The following is a 19138-nucleotide window of genomic DNA, read 5'->3' on the forward strand; positions in this document are numbered from 1 at the left end:
AGACGGAGATCACTTAATGATATGACATATACAGAATTTGATCGCAATTCTAATTTTGTTCTTAAATATATTTTACTTGATGTTTTTGAGCGCTTAAGAAACTAAAAAAAATATAGTCCTTGTTAGATGTATTTCATACGTGATGGAATGGTAGATAGTTTAATGAAACAATAAAAAATATTTTATATAAAGTATGATTTATTTCATAATATAATAACAATAGTTAAATCGACAATATTTAAATTAAAAACCATCAATATTAATATATATATTTTTAAATTATTTTATAATCTCAATTTCAAAAGCATTATTAACCAAACACATTAATTTTTTTTTCAATTATAATTTTAATCACAGTTTTAATCAAATATACATAAATACTAAATTAATTTTAATTAAAAATAATTTTTATAAAATAATTTTTTTAAACTATAATTATAAAAACTATTATAATACCACATAGATAGTATTAATTGCTGCAATGAACTATCAATTAGAATGGACTGATTTGACGTGAAGTTCGTGCCTCTTACCTATCTTTTGTTTTCTATTATGGCACGTCTCGCTGGCTTTCCTATATTTCAATCTACTTTTAAAAATATTATCTTGGTAATTAACAACTGGGCATGCCAAGATTTGACCATGTTTTTATTTTGCTCTCAGTCTAGTTAATTGATAATAGTGATATTCCTGGACTTGCTTTTCTATAGAACAAGCTTTTCTATTTGATTTTACCCGTCATTTCACTTATATTTTACTTCTTCAATTCAAATTTTAAGGTAAATGGAATAATATATCAAACAACACAAAAGGTTCAAAGAACTGGTTAGGTTCTCCGAATGAATATACTCTCGATTCGGCATACAAATTCAGCGAGGAAAAAAGAGAGGCATAGTCATGCCTAGATTACGATCGAGCTCTTGTCCTTATTGTTTCTTTATGCAATGCCTCGGTTTCCCACGGATCAAATTCTCCTTTTGGGTATGGAGGTGTGTGTTAATCATGCTTAACAGTTGTATTCCTTATTACATTTGCCTTTTATCTTTATAAACTTTGTGTATAAAAGTAGCTGACTCGGACTTCCTTTGGAGTTCATCAGGATTTTCGGAAAGATAATGAAAAATGAAGTTAAAAATCATATATTAGCTGAGATGCCTCAACCAATAGATCCAAATCCACAGAGGATGCTGCTATTGCCACTCCTCTTGTTACCGGTGATAATCCTGCTAATTTCTTTAATCTGCAAGTTGATAAGGTTTTTGGTTTTCTTCTTCTTTAATTTGAAATGTTAGTTTACCCTTTATAAATGATTTAATACTCGACTCTAATTATTGAAATTGAACCCTGAATCTTAAAAAACAAAAACAACATCAAGTACTCCACCGCTAGATTATGAATTATTTATTTAATATAATATCCAAGGTATTTTTTCCAACATATTTCTTGGCTTATATTCAATAAATTATTTTTTTTCAAAATAGAATGAAATTAATACATAATAAAAAATATTATACATCGAAAAGGTATATTTCAAACAATAATTAAAAATATAATTCCTCTCGAGTATTTACTTCTTCATACTTAAAAATGGAGCATTGAGAAAACTAAATCATTTATTTAGTATTTATACTATAATTAAAAAATGAATATTACAAATATAGCAATGCTTTATTTATATATATACCCCAATAGAAGTGGTAATTATACTAATAATACAATTATTTCTTTGATTAATAGTTAAAGATTGTTATTTTAAGATTATCTTGTTGTATATATTCTTTTAAATATGAAGCATGCATGTTTTTTATTGCATAATATAACGTGGTATCTCATATAAATAAATAAAATTGAGCATTGAGTTGAACAAATGTCTTGTAAGCTATGGATATATATTAAATAAATGAATGAAGTATTGATTTCAACAAATAGCTTGTGATAGCGGTGGAGTATTTGATATTACTGTTTTGTTTTGAAGGATAAGAGTTGGACTCTCATCATTACTATATGTATTATATATAAAGGATAATAGATGAAAGAAAAATGATAACTTTATCATATATAAAGAAGGTAATGAAGGTGCAATAATTAGCAAAAACCTGAGGGGCACCCCTCCGTCCACATATAGCTGTATATATGCATGGTATAGATGGACTTGTTAAGGCCCGACTAGTTCATCTCTTGAATTAAAGTAGGATTGGGATTGGTAAGAGAGTTTATTTTTGCGCTAAGCACTTCGGATATTGAATTAATTTTGAACCATGTATGAACATGGAGGACATATTTTATAAAAGCAACTTTACAACTGAAAAAAATCGACACTTACAATTCACAAAAATGATGAACTTGGCATTTACGTGCTCTTGTTTTTTTAATATAAAGTTTACTAAGGGATGAATTCATAAAAAAAATTACACAAAAAAATTAGATTTTTTATGATTGGATTAGTATATAGTTTAATTAGACTAACCACTAGTTGATAGGCTTAGCTAGTAGCTATATGATTTGTGTTAAAGAAATAAGTCTTTTGAGAAACCAAAAACCCTCTAATATTCAAGGCAATAATTGTGTTAAGAGGAAAAAACATAAAAAAAAAGAAAAAAATTAAATGAAAGTTGGGGAATATGTATTTACATGTCCCTAGCCATGAAAATTCAATGATGTAGCTCTAGTTTTTATGGTTGTTAATTCCTTGTATGGCTATAAAGATTCAGGGTTGTAGGCTTAGTTATTCTCTTGATTGTTTGGTAACTGGGTGTATTTATACACCAAAACCTTGAAACTTATTAATAGAGAAGGAAATCACATCATTGATATAAAAATATATATTCAACCTTGCTTGTGAAGTTAGTTATCATGAGAAGAAAAATAATGTTTTATTAGTGCTATCAATGCTGTTTTGTACATGAAGAACCATTGGCTAGCCATAGTTACTTATTGGTTGATGTGTCATGTTATAATTATTATGTCATGTGTTCTTCTAGTATAGAAAATGATATCTGCTATTTATATAAAGTAGTGTGAGAATAGAAAAAAAATATGTATATAGAAAGTTTGTGTGTATGAACTCAAAAAATTCATAAAAAGAGTGTATCATACAAAATTAGATAAATTGGGTCAACACCAAGTTAAAAGTGTGGAGTTTTGGGATGAAATTTCAAATATTTAGGCTAGTCTAAAAAGATGTGTGTGTATATACACACATAGACACGCATAATTTTTCCTTTCAAGTTTTTTAAACAAACGTGTTTGGAAGATTATGATAATAAATAATAGGGAGAAAAATAGTTTATGTATAAATATTACCTTTTATTATCATGTTTAGGTCTGTATTTGGCCTTTGTTAATGTTTCCCTTTAAAAAAATTTCACATAAATTTTCGTCAATGCTTTTGCAAAAAAAAAAAAAAGATTTTAATTTTTTTTATTAAAAACATTATCTTCAAGAAATAAGTATAAAAGTATATAATATAGTTTTTATATGCATTTAGTCATGTATGGTTAGTCTTAGAGACAAGAGAATGATCCAATATTGAAGTTAGTTGTTCCATCACCTTTACAATGAAATGATCATTTATAGAATCATTGTTTCAATAAAGTTAACTTCATGATTATTTTGAATGGATATATATAATAAATACTTGGTAAAGAAAGTTTAAGGTTAAATGAATAATTTTTAATTTAAATTATCAATTTTTAAGATTTTGAAAACAAATTAATATATAAAATTAATTCAGAAAATTTTTAGTAGAAAGAGAGTAACAAGACACTTGTTAGGAAAGTATAGAAAAACCATAATATAACTAGCTAAGTTTAAATCAATTAATGTTGTATTATTGTAAACTTATATTCTTTTATTTCCTTACCTAATTTCTATTTAATAAATTCCTATATCAAGTTACGTATTTTTTTGTTATAATGCCCACAAATAAATAACTAGAAAGGCCGAGTTAGATGACATAAAGAAGTAGAAAAACTATAAATTGAGGCATGTCACCAAGAATAATTGGGCTTTGTTTCAACAATTTATGATTTTAGAAAGTTTTACAAAGCGCTCATGATCCGATATACAAAATAAAAATAAAGAAACTCGTGGTTCGATGAGTAAGCACATTAAATGAGCGATTTTATTTATCAATCATGTAAAACACCTAGTAAAAGCTTGTTATTGTATGTTTTATTATTTTTCTTAAAGTTTAATTACATGTTTATTTGTGAGACTTTTAACAAAATATTTAATTTGCATGAAAAATAACTGGGATGAAAATTGATTCCAATGGAGTTATATGAAGAAACATAGAAAGAATAAAGATAAAGAAAAATAGAGAAAGGAATTATTGATACAAAAGCAAAAGTTTTCGTTGTAATTTTTTTTTATAGTTATCAAATTTAAGATTATTTATTTGCATAAAAAATATGAAATATAATTGAATTTAGAAATTTAACTTTTTATTTTTGTTTTATAAGAAAAACCCTAACATGGTTGCAAAATTTAATAAAAACACTTACACTCATCTTTTTGAAGACTTTTGCAAGTGATGAATCCAATAAATATTAAGTTTATAATTTGTTTATTGTATAATTGATAATGGTTGTACTGTTTCAATTTTAAACCCATCACATCCTGACCTAAACATTACATTGTACGACTTTGATGAGATTTTTCAAAAAATAATTAATTAACAAATGGTTGTTAAGATGCAAAATATAAGAGTATAAATCCTACAAAACAAATAAAATTTACTAGGTTCAACTAAATACTGCTATTAGCATACTTTTTTTCTCCCTCTCCTCCTCCAATGTTATTAGATATATATATTTTATATTGTTGATTTGATTATATTTTAATTAAATTTTAATGGTTTCAACTGGAATTTTAATGTATTGTTCACATCTATTTTTGTTTTAAAAATATTTATTTACAAAATTATATTTATCTTGTTGTGTTAGTGTGTTATCTTATTATTTTTTAAGTACTATTTATTTATTTCCACATTTATCCAATAGCAAGTTCAAAATTCAAAATTTACAATTTATGATGTTTCTTTATCGACAAATAATAACAAATAACCTTACAAGCATGGATCGCAAACTAGTTAGTACTAGTTGAGCTACATTTTATTATCAATATATTTTCAATATGTATTTATTTGTTATTTTATAATTATATCTTCTTATTTACTTTATATTTTCTTGGTCATGTGTTTTTTTTAAAATGTTGTATGACACCAAAAAGAAATATAAAAATCACATCTGCCTTCGGTTTTATATAAGGATAATTTGTTTTCCATTATTAAATCTTATTTTCTATTTTAAGAAAGAAAATCATATTTCATCTTGGATTTAATAATTAGTTAATTACTTATAAAAGAATTGATACATATATCAAACACCTAGTCATATAAAAAATAACTTTTTCATCCAACAAATATGAAATTATTTAATTACCATAAAAATGAAATTTATTTAAATCATATATGAAAATACCTTTTCTTTTTTTATTTTATGTGAATTATGGCAACAGTCATTCAAGCAATTTGTAGTATACTAAAGGGTACATGCTAGATGATAAAGAAATTTATTTTATGTTTTCATTTTCTACTCTTCAACCAAAATTATTTAATCCCTTGTTTTTCAATTCAATTATTTCTTTTAAAAAAATGCAACCATGTGCAAATTTGAACTTAAAATGGTTTAATTGTGAAAAAAAATCAAGAATTAAATTACAATTTTTTTAAAAAATTATTATTTCAATCCATGGATAGTGATGTGTACGTTAGAGAATAAATAATAAAAAAAATACACAATAGTTTCTACGGTTTAGTGTTTTATATAATTAATATTAATATAAAAAGGTGCGTTTGATTATCCCTAATAAATCTAGATAAGGTATAACCAATGGATAGAATGGAAAAAAAGAAAGGAGGATGAGAGATAACATATCATTGGAAAAAGAGGAAAAGCATAAACAATTTGTTCAGTACTGGAGTATTACTTCAGAAAAAAAATACCAACAATTTGCTCAATAAATGGAGTATTTTTAAAAAGAAAAAACATAAAAAATGAAATTTTTATTTAAATAAAATATTTTTATAAATTGAAAAAAAAACATTTCTCAGTGACAAGGCTCGAGGAAAAAGACGGATCATTTTCTGACTTCAAACAAACTGCATATTGCATAAACTATTAATTTACCCCTTTGGGTGACCCCTCCTTTTGCCCTCTAAAATCTACACCGTTCGTATCACCCGCTCACTCTCTATTTATACACCCTTTCCTCTTCTCTTTCAGTCCCAACTTCCCTTCTCTTCTTTATAGAAAGCACCTCCTCCTTTTCTCATCAAGCATCATAACAGAAGATCTCTCTCTTTTCAAGATAATTAATGGCTTCTTTGGAGGTGTGCAAGGAGGTTAGTCGAAAGCTTCTAGCTATTTTCTTGTCCTCGTAAATCTTCTTTGATAACCTCCCCTTGATAGGTCTTGGCCACAAAATATTAAAGGATGATCTTAAAATCTTTTCTCTTGTCCTTTCTTACATTTGTTGGATAGCTTAAAAAATGGGGATCACCATTTTTATTTTACTTTTTGTAAACGGTAGCTAGCTTATTAGCACGTCAGTACGTGGTTTAATTAATCCGATGCATAACATAAAGCACAGACATTACATTAATGTTGAGTGGTTAATTATGATTAAAAATTATTTAATTTACTAATATTTCTTCGAGTTTGAAGATGAATTCAGTAGGTGTATAACTATGAGGTGAAAAATTTTCATACGCAGGATAAGTTCAAAGAGGGAGAAGGAGAATGCACTTCTGATGGAACAGTTGATTGGCATGGCCGTCCTGCTATCAAAGCCAAATCTGGACAGTGGGCTGCTGGAATCATTATACTCTGTAAGCACAAATTCTAAGTAACACCGCCTAATATAAGATCATTAAATATGACCATGAATAGTCCTATCTCGAGATGAATCTTGCTTGGTTTATGGCTGGTCTTCTCATTACAAATATTTTGCAGCTCCGCATTCTTTTCTAGCCCTGCTGATTAATTTACGAGTTTGTTTGTCTTTAAATTTTAAATGTGTTCTAAAATAATTATTATTTTATTTTTTTAGTTTAAATGAATTATTTTTAGATTGTTTTAATATGTTAGTATCAAAATTAAATTTTAAAAAATAAAAAATATATTATTTTAATGTATTTTCAAACAAAATATACTTTAAAAATAATTATTGCCACGATATCTAACCCAGCTCTACATATTCATTTCTTGCAAGAAAACAATACGGGCCAAAATGCAAACTCCTAGTATTATAGGTGAATTTTGGGATGTATATTGTCATAACATCCGTTGTTCTATCCTATATATATTTATTGCTTACTCCCAACGCACTAGGGAACATGTCCAATGATCCATCCACAAAAACACATATAGCATACGTGTGTGTAAGATTTATGTCCGTGCATGTTTATTTTCGATGAAATTGTTCTTGCAAAATAAATTTATCACCAAATATTTTGGGAAAAAAGAAGAGAGATGGGGTTGTTATGATAAGTAAATGCTCCTTTCTTCTTTCTTCTTTACTAGTAGTAGTATGCACTTCAGATCTTGGAAAAGATGACAAAATTAAGGTAGCTAAATTAATGAACGGGGTAAGATAGAGAATTGAAAACAAAAACAAGTGTTAAAACTCTCATTAATGCCGGCCGGGCTTCGGCACAGCCAATGAATAAATGGAAGCCACAGAACACATCTTCGAGAAGATAGAAACAAGAAGAACCCCCTCGAGTTCTAGACAGAAGTAAAGACAGGAAGACATGGAACTCTTTTCTTGGTTTTCCACTAAGCCACCCACTTCCATTACTACTGGAGAGAGGGGCGAGGAAACCATGCACTAAGATTCATCTGGCACGTAAATAGGTGTGGTTCTCTGCATGGTCTGGGTTTCATCCACGTGCCTAAGAAAATCTAAATCGAATACGATAACATTTTTCCTTTAATTTTATTTTGGCAAGCTAAGTGCTTTTGTGTCTATATTTCACTGGTGTATATATCATCGAGGTCGTGTTATATCAGCTATAAAAAAAGAAGAAGAAGATAATTATAGTATTTGTTATTATATATATTAAGAGATAGAGATAAAAGAAAAATAGAAATACAAGAGAAGATTTACTATATTTTTTAGTGGTATTGAAATAACTTTCTATTTTATTTTGTTTATCTCTTTAAATAATTATAAATTGAGAATCATTAAAAAAAAAATCTTTTATCTTTCACTAGATTAAACGTGTCACATGCATATGCTTGTATTATCATAAACAACAGCGTTCTGCTGTTTATCACACCTGCTTAAGTTATACGGCCATAAATCTCAAAAGACAATATTAGCCGGATCGATCGTAGTTTGTTTAGGTCGGCGGCGGAAATCCTTGTCATCATCTTAATCAAAAGGTGCTCATTTTTTTCATCTACAGAGATTATATATATATATATATAATTAATATACAGTACTCAACAAGTAAAAAAAAAAATGATTGAAAGGAAGAGATAAAGCTAGGGGCAAGTTCCTTTTCCTCTGGCTTTACACCCATAAAAGTTAGAACTCCCACTAGTTGGCCAACCATTGGCATTAAAATTCAGTGGTGGTGGAAGAAGAAAGAAAGAAGCTTTTGAGTAAGGCCAGTTAGATACGACATTATTGCGTCTCAGCATTTTTTTTTTTTTTGATAATCATCGAGAGTTGCGTCTCAGCTTATTAATATGCTTGACGTTAATTTGGTGGTGCTCTTGGCCACTCTTTTATATAAAGTAGGTATAAAAATATCAAATTCTAACGTACTTGTCATGTTGCTGAATATGAGCTTCCCCCGCACATGAACAGTGAAGAGGTGTGTACGTATCATGGTTGGCCAGGCCAGGCAATTTGTTCAAACGATTGTTAACGTTAAATTCAGTGGAAAGAAGAGCGAATGACAAGATACTGTTGATGGGACGTTTTGATCTTCAAAATTGATTATTCTAGACACGCAATCTGTTTCTAGGTGGACAACCCCTTTCATCACCTTGGTGAGATATAGTTAGGGTCTTTCTTTTACCTTCTGAAGAAATGGAAATGATGAAATATAAAAACATGCTATGTGAGCATAAGCTTATTAATTCTTTCGTAACATAATCAAAGAACTTCAGTTCATCCTCACCCTCTGGGGAATTCGGACAGTAGTAAATGTCAACAACCCATCTAGCCACTTTACAAATGTATGCCTGGTGATGTTACTGATGATTAATCAATTAAAATTGCCATTAATTGTAGCAAACGCTTTAAAAAATCTTGTTCTGAGTTATCTGCAAGTTTAGAATTCCCTACAAATAAAGCCTCTAAAGGTGAACTGTGTGTTTTGTTCTGTTCAATAAATTCCAGTGAACCAGGGCCTGGCAACACTTGCATTCTTTGGTGTTGGTGTGAACTTAGTTCTGTTCCTGACAAGGGTTTTGCAACAAAGCAACGCCGATGCTGCTAATAACGTTAGCAAATGGACCGGAACGGTCTACATCTTCTCTCTTGTCGGTGCTTTCCTTAGTGATTCCTACTGGGGAAGATACAAGACTTGTGCAGTTTTTCAGGTCATCTTTGTCATAGTAAGTTACTGTGACCCTGAAACTTTTCATTACATTTTGCATTAAAAGTGTAACTTTCATATTTCACCTCAAAAAATACAAGAAGATTTCGTACAGTAAGCAGATCCAGGTGCTGCAATTTAATTGCATATGTGCTAAATATTGCTGCTTTTGTTTTGTATGGCAGGGTCTGGTAATCCTATCACTCGCATCATACCTAATTTTAATCAGACCAAAAGGATGTGGAGATGAGCTGACTCCATGTGGATCCCATTCAAACATGGAAGTTTCATTGTTTTACCTCTCCATTTACCTCATTGCTCTAGGAAATGGAGGGTATCAACCTAACATTGCTACATTTGGGGCCGATCAGTTTGATGAAGACGACCCTAGGGAAGGATATTCAAAGGTTTCATTTTTCAGCTATTTCTACCTCGCCCTGAACCTTGGTTCCCTCTTTTCCAACACCATATTGGGGTATTTTGAGGATGAAGGGATGTGGGCACTAGGATTCTGGATGTCTGCAGGTTCAGCCTTTGCAGCACTGGTATTGTTTCTAGGAGGAACAGCTAGATACCGGCACTTTAAACCAAGTGGTAACCCTCTCTCCAGGTTCGGCCAAGTTATCATAGCCGCGATGAAGAAATGTGGGGTCGAGATGCCACCAGATGGAGAGGAGGAGCTGTACGATGTGGATACAAAAGATTGCTCGATGAATGGCAACAGAAAGATTCTCCACACCGACGGATTCAAGTAAGTAATGAGAGAACGCTCACAGACTCATAAAACTTGATTTATCCGAAGTACACAGAATTGATAATCCTTGACTAAATTCAGCATTCGTTATGTCTAGGAAGCAATATTATCCAGTTCATCATTCGAAAAAACTGGGTTTCGTAGATTCCATGAATCAAGCATTACAAGTTCCTTTTGATCTATAATAATGCTAACTGTTCATCCATGTATTTTAGGTTCTTGGATAGAGCAGCTTTTATCTCTTCAAGAGATATTGATGATCAAAAGAGGGGCTGTCGCAACCCATGGCGTCTCTGCCCAATTACACAAGTAGAAGAAGTTAAATGCATACTGAGACTACTCCCAATTTGGCTCTGCACCATAATCTATTCAGTGGTTTTCACACAGATGGCCTCTCTGTTTGTGGAACAAGGTGCTGCAATGAAAACAACCATTTCAAACTTCAAAATCCCTCCTGCCAGCATGTCTGCCTTCGATATTCTTAGTGTTGCATTTTTTATTTTCCTATATCGGCGAGTTCTCGATCCACTTGTGAGCAGTTTCAAACAGACAAGCTCAAAAGGACTAACTGAACTTCAAAGAATGGGTGTTGGCCTTGTGATTGCAATAATGGCAATGGTTTCGGCTGGGCTTGTGGAGTGTTATAGGCTCAAGTATGCAAGAAAAGATTGCAAACACTGTGAAGGCTCAAGCTCCTTGAGCATCTTCTGGCAAGCTCCTCAGTATGCACTAATTGGAGCTTCCGAAGTTTTCATGTATGTCGGTCAACTGGAGTTCTTTAATGCACAAACACCCGATGGATTAAAGAGCTTTGGGAGTGCACTTTGCATGACTTCTATCTCGCTAGGGAATTATGTGAGTAGCTTGCTTGTGACTATGGTTGTGAAGATCTCAACTGAGGATCATATGCCCGGATGGATCCCAGGAAATCTTAACGCAGGTCACCTTGACAGGTTTTACTTCCTCTTAGCAGGCTTGACGACTATAGACTTCGTTGTGTATATGGCATGTGCTAGGTGGTACAAGAGCATCAAGCTGGAAAAGAAATGCGAGGAGAATGGTCATGAAGAGAACTTCAGAGTCTGATGTACATGATGAAATTTCCACCAGAAAAATGTTAGTGATTATGGTACCAGCATATATAAATAAGAGGGAGAGATTGGGGGTGATGGATAACAATTTGCAGAAACTTTCAGATAAACAAAAAGTCGTGCTGTGGGAGAGTACATATAACCTATTCGCTGAACTCCCATAACACCTATTTCTCTCGGTTACTGCAACACCTTAACTCCCCCGTTCACTCTGTTTCTGAAGTTTAGGTTAAGTAGAAATTAAGGAGTTCAATGAGGCTGGGCGGCTTTTGGTTCAATTTGCCTCATTATCATTTGTTGATCCTGTTGCTAACCATGGAATTACCTTCTAGAATGAATTTCTACCATATATGAAGCTGCTATGTTTGACAAAAATGTAAGTGTATCTCCCCTCCAAGTTTTCACTTCATGACCTATGGACTACAAAACTACACTTCCTGGGGCTGATAAGACAGTGCAAGTCCTAGTTCCCCAATACACCTAAAGCAATTTTCTCACGATCATGCAAGCATTAATTCTATTATTATAAAAAACAATAGACTTAGACTTCAGTATAAGATCAGTGTGATGCCAACCAAGAAAAACACATTAGAAACGGCTCACTAAAGCTAAAGTTGTAAAAGTTGCAAGTGACTTGTTATAAAATCTTATCCTGATGGAAATATCGTCCCACATTAAAATATTTAAGAACAATAGCTCTCTGTTATGGACTCCATCCTATAAACCTATTCCTTCCGAACTTTATAAAGAAAAACAAGGTAAATGAGTCGATAGTGAAATAATTAGATAAGTTTCAGAAAACTCTCTATTTGAGTTCTCTAAAAAGATAATAATATTAGAAGAGTCTCATGAAATTAATTTTTCTAAACTATTTAATTTCTTACTTCTCATATTTAATGTTTAACACATCATAAGTTTTTAACATTATGTTAAAGTTCATGATTTCTTATCTCTTATACCCTTTTATATATATAATAAGGAAGATGAAGATAATTCTAAATTTTTAAATTGTATTCAATCCATATCTATTTAGGTTTGAATAGTGTTTGTTACGTTACTCACCCTTAGTTATTTAATTTTCAAGTTTACAAACCTAAGAAGCCTATAGGTTTTTTTTCTATGTCTTGTCATGTTTGAGTCATTTTAAGCTTTTTTATCTAGAGTTCATAAGCATGTTAATATTATAAAATAAATTTAAAAAATAATAAACAATATAAATTCTAAATTGATTTTTATAAGTATTGTCATAAGATAACCCAATTTTTACCCTTTTATTTTATTTTTTTTATTTCCTGAAAAATTATAATAAAAAAATAAATAAAAGTGAAAAAATGATGATGAAAAAAACAAATAAGAAAGTGAAATAAATGAAGAATAAATTAAAATTTGAGTTAATGTAACATAAATTGAAAGTATGGGATTCAATTAAACTTGGAAGTAGTTTCATTAATAAAATCAAGAGTTTGATAAGTTTGGGGACTTAATTAAACTTGGAATTAATTTAATTAATGTAATCAGGGGCTTCATTTTAGGGCTGATTCAGGTTAAAACTGCAAGAAATTAAAGTATAAGGACCATTATGTAAATGTTTCTAGCATCTAGGGGTCCAATTAAAGTTTATCCAGGGGGCTTGCTTACAAAGCTTTCAAAAATCAAGGGCCAAAACGCAAAGGGCCATCAACACTGCTCATCTTCTTCACCCGACCGTAAAAAAAAGGATGCCCAACAATGCGTTGCCATTACTCCTGCAATAACAGTCACTTTATTACCGGGGTAACGGTGTGGCATTCTCTGGCTATTAAAGCCAGAGAAATAAATCAGAAAGGGGGGGACGAAAAAAAACAAAGGAAAACTAAAACAGAGGAGAGGAGGCAGTGTTGGTGGAACAGCCCTTTCAAACTATCATCTTCGTCTGCAACTGCAAGCAGCAGGTTCCAGGAACCAGCGTGATTTATTTTTCTTTAAGAACAGAGGCAAAGAGAAGACGAGGGGGAGAGAACCAGAGGAAACAGTGGGCACATAAGGAGAACAGAGACAAGCAGAAGAGAAGAACATGTTACACCGAGAGAAAGCAAAAGAAAAGAAAAAAAAACTAAATGAAAAGTAAACAAAGGAAGGAACAGCACGCCATCGCCTTCATCCTGCTCACAGGTAAGTGTCTCCGGTTTTGCAAAATAATTCCCTTGCATTAGACATTTAATTACATGGTGACTGTGGCAAGCATGCGCGAACAATTCACGCATGCTGGCTGGTAAAAACAGCCTCGTCACGCCAGTGATCAGGCTGGGTTCAGCCCAGCCTAATTTATATAGACTAAGTTAGATTTTATTTAAAAAATTAAAAAGTAAAAAGTAAAAAAAAATATGCATGTATAAGAAAATAAAAAATACTTATTTAAATTTATTTTATTATTGTTTTTTTTCTATGTAATATTTAATAACATTAAAGTTAGAAGCATCCATAGTTGAATATTCACTTATATCAGAGTCAGGAATATTACAAATAAATCATTATAGCATAAACCAACAAACTTTTAACAATTTAAAACAAAACCAACAATGCAGCTTACATTAAATAGAGTAGTTAGGGGTGTTAATACTTTTTTTAGCCACAACCAGTCTAGAATTATAGAATTTATGTTGATTAATTAAGGTTTTTAGTAATCATAATACTAGGTGGTAACTATTTAAACATATATTTTCTTATCAAAAAATAAGATGCCAGAAATTTATTCTTTCTATTTTGAATTTTTAAGGTTGTCATGTTGTCGAGTGCAACAAGTATTATTATATATTTAATATTGTAAATTATTTTATGATACAGATTATATCTAAATAGTATCCTTTAAAAGACCACTAAAAAATTTTAAAGTAGTGTTAAATCATTCAAAGTCTTACGGATAATTAAATTAAATAGTTAGATCTTTAAACTATTACTAGACTTTGATATTAGATCTATTATTAACATGAAGAACCTAGTTATGTATAAAAGACAACAACATATCTCTGATACTTCTTTTGAAACCTCTTCTTTAATATTCTTGTTATTGGCACAAAAAAAAAATTATGTTACTTTAAATACACAAGTTATTTTTACCAGTAACGGTAAAGTTCAACGAATCTTAGTTCATGAGCTAGATAACCAGATTTAAACTTTACTTGGATTATAAAAAGAATATTGTAGTGGCTTGATTTTGATCTTGAGGAATTTTTTCAGAGTTGTTTAAAGTTATAATCGATAGAATTAAGTTTTTCTAACCCAAGAAAGTTAATAAGAATACCAGACTCGAGTCACGGTTTACACATATGTATAATCTTTAGAGTATGTTTGGTATTATGATAGCTGTTGTGGTTGTGATTTGAAAAAAGTTATTTTATAAAAAAGTACTTTTAGTTGAGGTTGGTTTGAAAAAATATATGTTTGGTTAAAATTGTGGTTAAAATTGAGGTTGAACAAAAATTAGTTTTAATGTGTTTGGTTAAAAGAATGTTTTTTAAATTGAGTTTATAAAATAAATAATTAATTAATATATATATTGATGATTTTTAATTTAAATATTGTAGATTTAACTATTGTTATTATATCATGAAATAAATAATATTAATATCAAATATTTTTTTTTATTATTCCATTAAACTATGTGAAATCTATCCAACAAGGATTATATTTTTTATAGTTTCTTAAATGCGCAATAATAAAAACTGAATTTTTTGTTACATTATTAAACGATCTCCTTCTAATTTTTTGAATAAAATATAATTATAAATAAAAATAAAAATTAAATTTTTTTTAACTGGATCGGACCTGGAAAAAACATAATTGGGCTTGTGATCAAATTTTCTAAATACTATATTATCAAGTGATTTTCTTTTAATTTATATAATGTTATTAACTAGTTTTTAGAGTAAAATATAATTTAAAAAAATAAATTTTTTTAATACAAGAAGTTATTCAATTGACACTTAATATTGTTCACGTGAACAGTGCCAAATGAATTATATTTATCTGGGCACTGTTCACTCCTAGTGAACAATGCCTCATGTCCAGGTGAATTATATTCATTGAACACTGTTAATTTAGAATGGACACTGGTAAATTATATTCACCCGGTTGCAGGTGTGAGAAGCAGCTCTCAGCTGCTTCTCAATGTTTCAAGTAAAATTATGTATGGATCCCTGCAAGTGAGGTTCTAGCCTAGCGGTGGGAGGGGCTTGTCCCCTTCCTCCGCACCTGGGTTCGAACCTCACTATGCACGCCTGTCACCCCCGTGGTGCCTTACCTGCTCACTGGGCTTGCAGGATGTTCAGTGGGCCGTGGGGATTAGTCGTGGTGCGCGTAAGCTGGCCCGGACACCCCACGTAAATCAAAAAAAAAATAATTATATATGGATCCCACATGAAAAGCAATTAATATTTCATGTTACCAAACTTCATATTTACGCGGTCAGCTTTAAAAGCAGAAGTTATCGCGTAAATAAACACTCATTTAGTGATGAAAAGTAGCAAAATTATTGTTTATAGGTTAAGCTATTAGATTTTAGTTTATGTTATCAAGTTCAACTTTTTAAAAATTTTATTCACGTTTCATTAGCAAATTTGATATTATTCTATTCTGGATTTAAATTTATTTTTAGTAGAACTTTGACCTAATTGCTAATTGTTTTAAGGTTTTATTATTTAAAGATAGTTTTTGACATTGTGATTAGATTACGATGAATTAATAAAAAAAGTTACAAACTTTCGGTTTTCCAACCCTTATTTTTCCTCTCTTTTTCAACCCTAATCTTTCTCTTCTTCAACTAATTTCTTCTAAGTTCTAAGTTCTTTTATTTTACTTCTCATGAATATTTATTTATCCCACATCATATTCTATCTTATCTTGGAATTTCATCAGTTATGAAAAAAACTTTTAATAAAGAATGAAAATGAATGAATTATCTTTTATTCATATTCTCACAAATAATGCCAATGATTAAGTAGTGAAAAAATCATATAAATTGAGCTTTCCACATCTATAATATTGGGCTGGAGAAGAAACTGGATGTCTAGTTATTAGTTGATCTTGGTCATGTAAGCTTACCCGGTGAAGAGAAAAAAATAACAGGGAATATTTTCTTTTCTAGAAAGTCAGTCATTAATTGACATGCTATGTTTACTGTTGATAGATAGATTGGTGTTTGAGAATAAATCATTGATGATAAAAGTGGCAAGCAAGTAAAGTTGGTACAGAGTCCAACTTAAGGGTAGCCATTGATGAAAATGGTGGTCTGGAGGCTTAGGGATAATTTCCGGTGAAAAGATTGGCCTAATAAACTTAAAGAGAGGTTGTTTATTCACGAGAGAGGCTGGCATAGATGCAGAGTTTAATTGGGCCAATGTTGGAAAGGGTTCGATTAGGCTTAGAGAGGAGAGGGTTTGGTTGGGAGACGAGAGGATTAGGTTAGGCCGAAAGAAGAGGGCTTGGTTGGACTTGGCTTCGCCTAAAAAGGGTTTGGCTAGTTCCTTGCAGGTTCGACTACTTTCCTAAATGGTTTGGCTAAGAGGAATGAGAGGCTCAGTTGGACTATTGATTACTGACCAGATGTTGGGTTGGATAACTGAATATTGATTTAGATAGGTTCAATTGATAACCAGATATGGGGGTGGTTCGACCGCATGCTGGACTGGTAAGAGTGAAAGTGAGGTTGATTATTTCGATTTTTATTTTAGATTACACAAACATCATGGGATAAAGCTCTACATGCCCTACGTTACCACACACAGCGGGCTAGTCCATTCTGCTCTGAACCATTGGGCGTCTCCTTGGGGACACTCATAACTATCCACTGACATGAACACGATGATGCCCCAAAGAATGGCACCATTGAAGTCCATTGGTCACGGAGACTGAAGCTGAGATTGCCGCGTCCTAATCGTGAAAGGTCAAGACAACAGTACAGAACGATCATGGATTTCCACTCCGGGATCAGACTACAATTTATTCTTCCAATATGATGGTCTCAGGCCCCAACCACTATGCACAATATTTCCACTACTTCCAACTATAAGCCAAGAACAACTCAAAACAAAGACAACGTATCTATACCGAATTTATCAACCAAGTGTTGGGTAGCAAAAAAAGCGCTAAGAACATTTCAACATATCAGAAGAAATCATTGCAAGATTTTATCGGATGCCTTCGTAATCAGTAGATAATTTTCTTTCTACATGAACATAGTTGCAACAAAATTAGCCTTTGTGGTATTCAAATTCATTAGGATTTTTTTGAGTTCATACTTGGAACGGCAAGTTACTATTACTAGTAATTAGACGAAAATAAAACAAATCTCAAGATAAATATCAGCTGCTCAAACAAAAACCCTTTATTGGTACAAAGTTAGGCCTGGACCTTGCGAACTTGAATATGATGAGTAGATTCTCGACGCCATATAGGTTGCGCTCCACTCTGGACAAGGGTAACATTCTGTCCTTCCATCAACAGACCCTTACTCTAAAGCATGGAAAATACTTGAAAATATTAGTTTCAGGAGATGCTCATCCAAGTGTAGAAACTAGATAGATGGAGGAATCACCAACCAATAATAGCTTGAGTGCTCGGGCAAAGGTCTCCTCTGCGTCATCTGAAAACTGCATGTATATTGGCATGGCACCCTGATATAGTGCCAGCCTCTGCTTTATCCTTTCTCTGCCAAGCATAGAGAATGTTGTGAATATTAAGAAATGAAGACTTGATCCTAATTTACACTACACCATCAAGACAGTAACTAAAAGAATTCAACACACAGATAATATAAAAGTATGCATGAAAGCTAAAAGATAGCACGGAGCATGAAATAGGAGTGGATAACGATATTCTAATCATTAAGTGCATATCATCACCAAGGCCATTTAACATCTTTAGTGTGATGGCAGAAAGACAGGAAATGTATTGGCATCAAAGAAATGTTCTCTTGCATGAGAAAGATAACTAGTATAAACAAATTGAAGAATGTAATGTGGTTATTGAAAACCATATAAACAAATTATTGAAAACTATTATACCAAACAGAAGGATGCACAGTATTACTAAACAAATTACCAATTTTAGTGTGACTAATCTTCTATCTAATACTTTCACCATAAAGCATTCATTGTTAAAATATTTGGAAACATGCACGTGTAGCATTTCAAGCTTTCTAACTAGGTTAAAGCTTTGAACAACATTGTATTTGAAAGGACGTTATTCAATTTACAGTCTCAAGTAATTTAAAAAGCAAAAACTATTGAATTTGTAGTGCTCTTGGAACTCACTCATTTGTGAAGGCAAATATTGTTGAGGCAGGCCGATAATGGCTTAAAAGTATAGCCATGGACCCTGTTCTTGTGAAGACAATGATAGGTGTATTGAGAGTGTTAGCCATAATTGTGGCATGGAAAGCAAACATTTCACCCATATGGCTCTGCCAAAAAAAAAAAGTGTATCCATAAGGTGTTCAGGCAATGAAAGCATGAAGAGAGTTGGGAATTAGGAACGGTCACATGGACAGTAGCAGCAGTGGCCAAGTTTGACATCAGTCGTCACAACTCTGGTGTACAATTGACATAAAATCTGATTCTATTTGTCCAAACAACTTGTATGCGTAATAAGAAAAGAACAACAATTAGAAGCCCCCCCCCCCCCCCCCCCCCCCTCCCTCCC

The 19138-nt window shown here is 31.6% G+C and overlaps 2 protein-coding genes and 1 long non-coding RNA gene across 5 annotated transcripts in view; 2 read left to right on the forward strand and 1 right to left on the reverse strand.

Annotated features, from left to right (window-relative positions):
- Nucleotides 1-6283: 6283 nt before the first annotated feature.
- On the forward strand, nt 6284-11858 carry LOC105128315 (protein NRT1/ PTR FAMILY 7.3-like). 2 transcript variants are annotated; one of them, XM_011029918.1, is made up of 5 exons: nt 6284-6406; nt 6778-6892; nt 9418-9635; nt 9802-10367; nt 10586-11858. In XM_011029918.1, exons 1-5 carry the CDS (start codon nt 6380-6382, stop codon nt 11454-11456), a joined length of 1797 nt encoding a protein of 598 aa, XP_011028220.1. In that variant the 5' UTR covers nt 6284-6379; the 3' UTR covers nt 11457-11858. The 2 variants fall into 2 exon arrangements, with proteins under 2 accessions (XP_011028220.1, XP_011028221.1); XM_011029919.1 differs by having other exon boundaries at nt 6289-6394.
- Nucleotides 7726-8004, forward strand: LOC105128314 (uncharacterized). Its single transcript, XR_842830.1, has 2 exons — nt 7726-7833; nt 7883-8004. It is a non-coding gene; the product is annotated as an uncharacterized LOC105128314 (long non-coding RNA).
- Nucleotides 11859-17603: 5745 nt separating the features above from the next.
- PKP3 (plastidial pyruvate kinase 3) overlaps nt 17604-19138 on the reverse strand; it is a 6715-nt gene continuing 5180 nt past the window's right edge. The window contains exons 10-12 of one of the 2 annotated variants that reach the window (XM_011029921.1): nt 18751-18899; nt 18037-18145; nt 17604-17950 (exon numbers count right to left, since the gene is read on the reverse strand). In XM_011029921.1, coding sequence (XP_011028223.1) covers nt 17837-17950; nt 18037-18145; nt 18751-18899 — 372 coding nt within the window. In that variant the 3' untranslated portion in view covers nt 17604-17836. Of the gene's footprint in view, nt 17951-18036; nt 18146-18750; nt 18902-19138 lie in introns of those variants that run through there. The other variant, XM_011029922.1, reaches the window with a different exon arrangement.

The sequence above is a fragment of the Populus euphratica genome, unplaced genomic scaffold, assembly GCF_000495115.2.
Source record: "Populus euphratica unplaced genomic scaffold, PopEup_1.0 scaffold49.1, whole genome shotgun sequence".
NCBI classification, from domain to species: Eukaryota; Viridiplantae; Streptophyta; class Magnoliopsida; order Malpighiales; family Salicaceae; genus Populus; species Populus euphratica.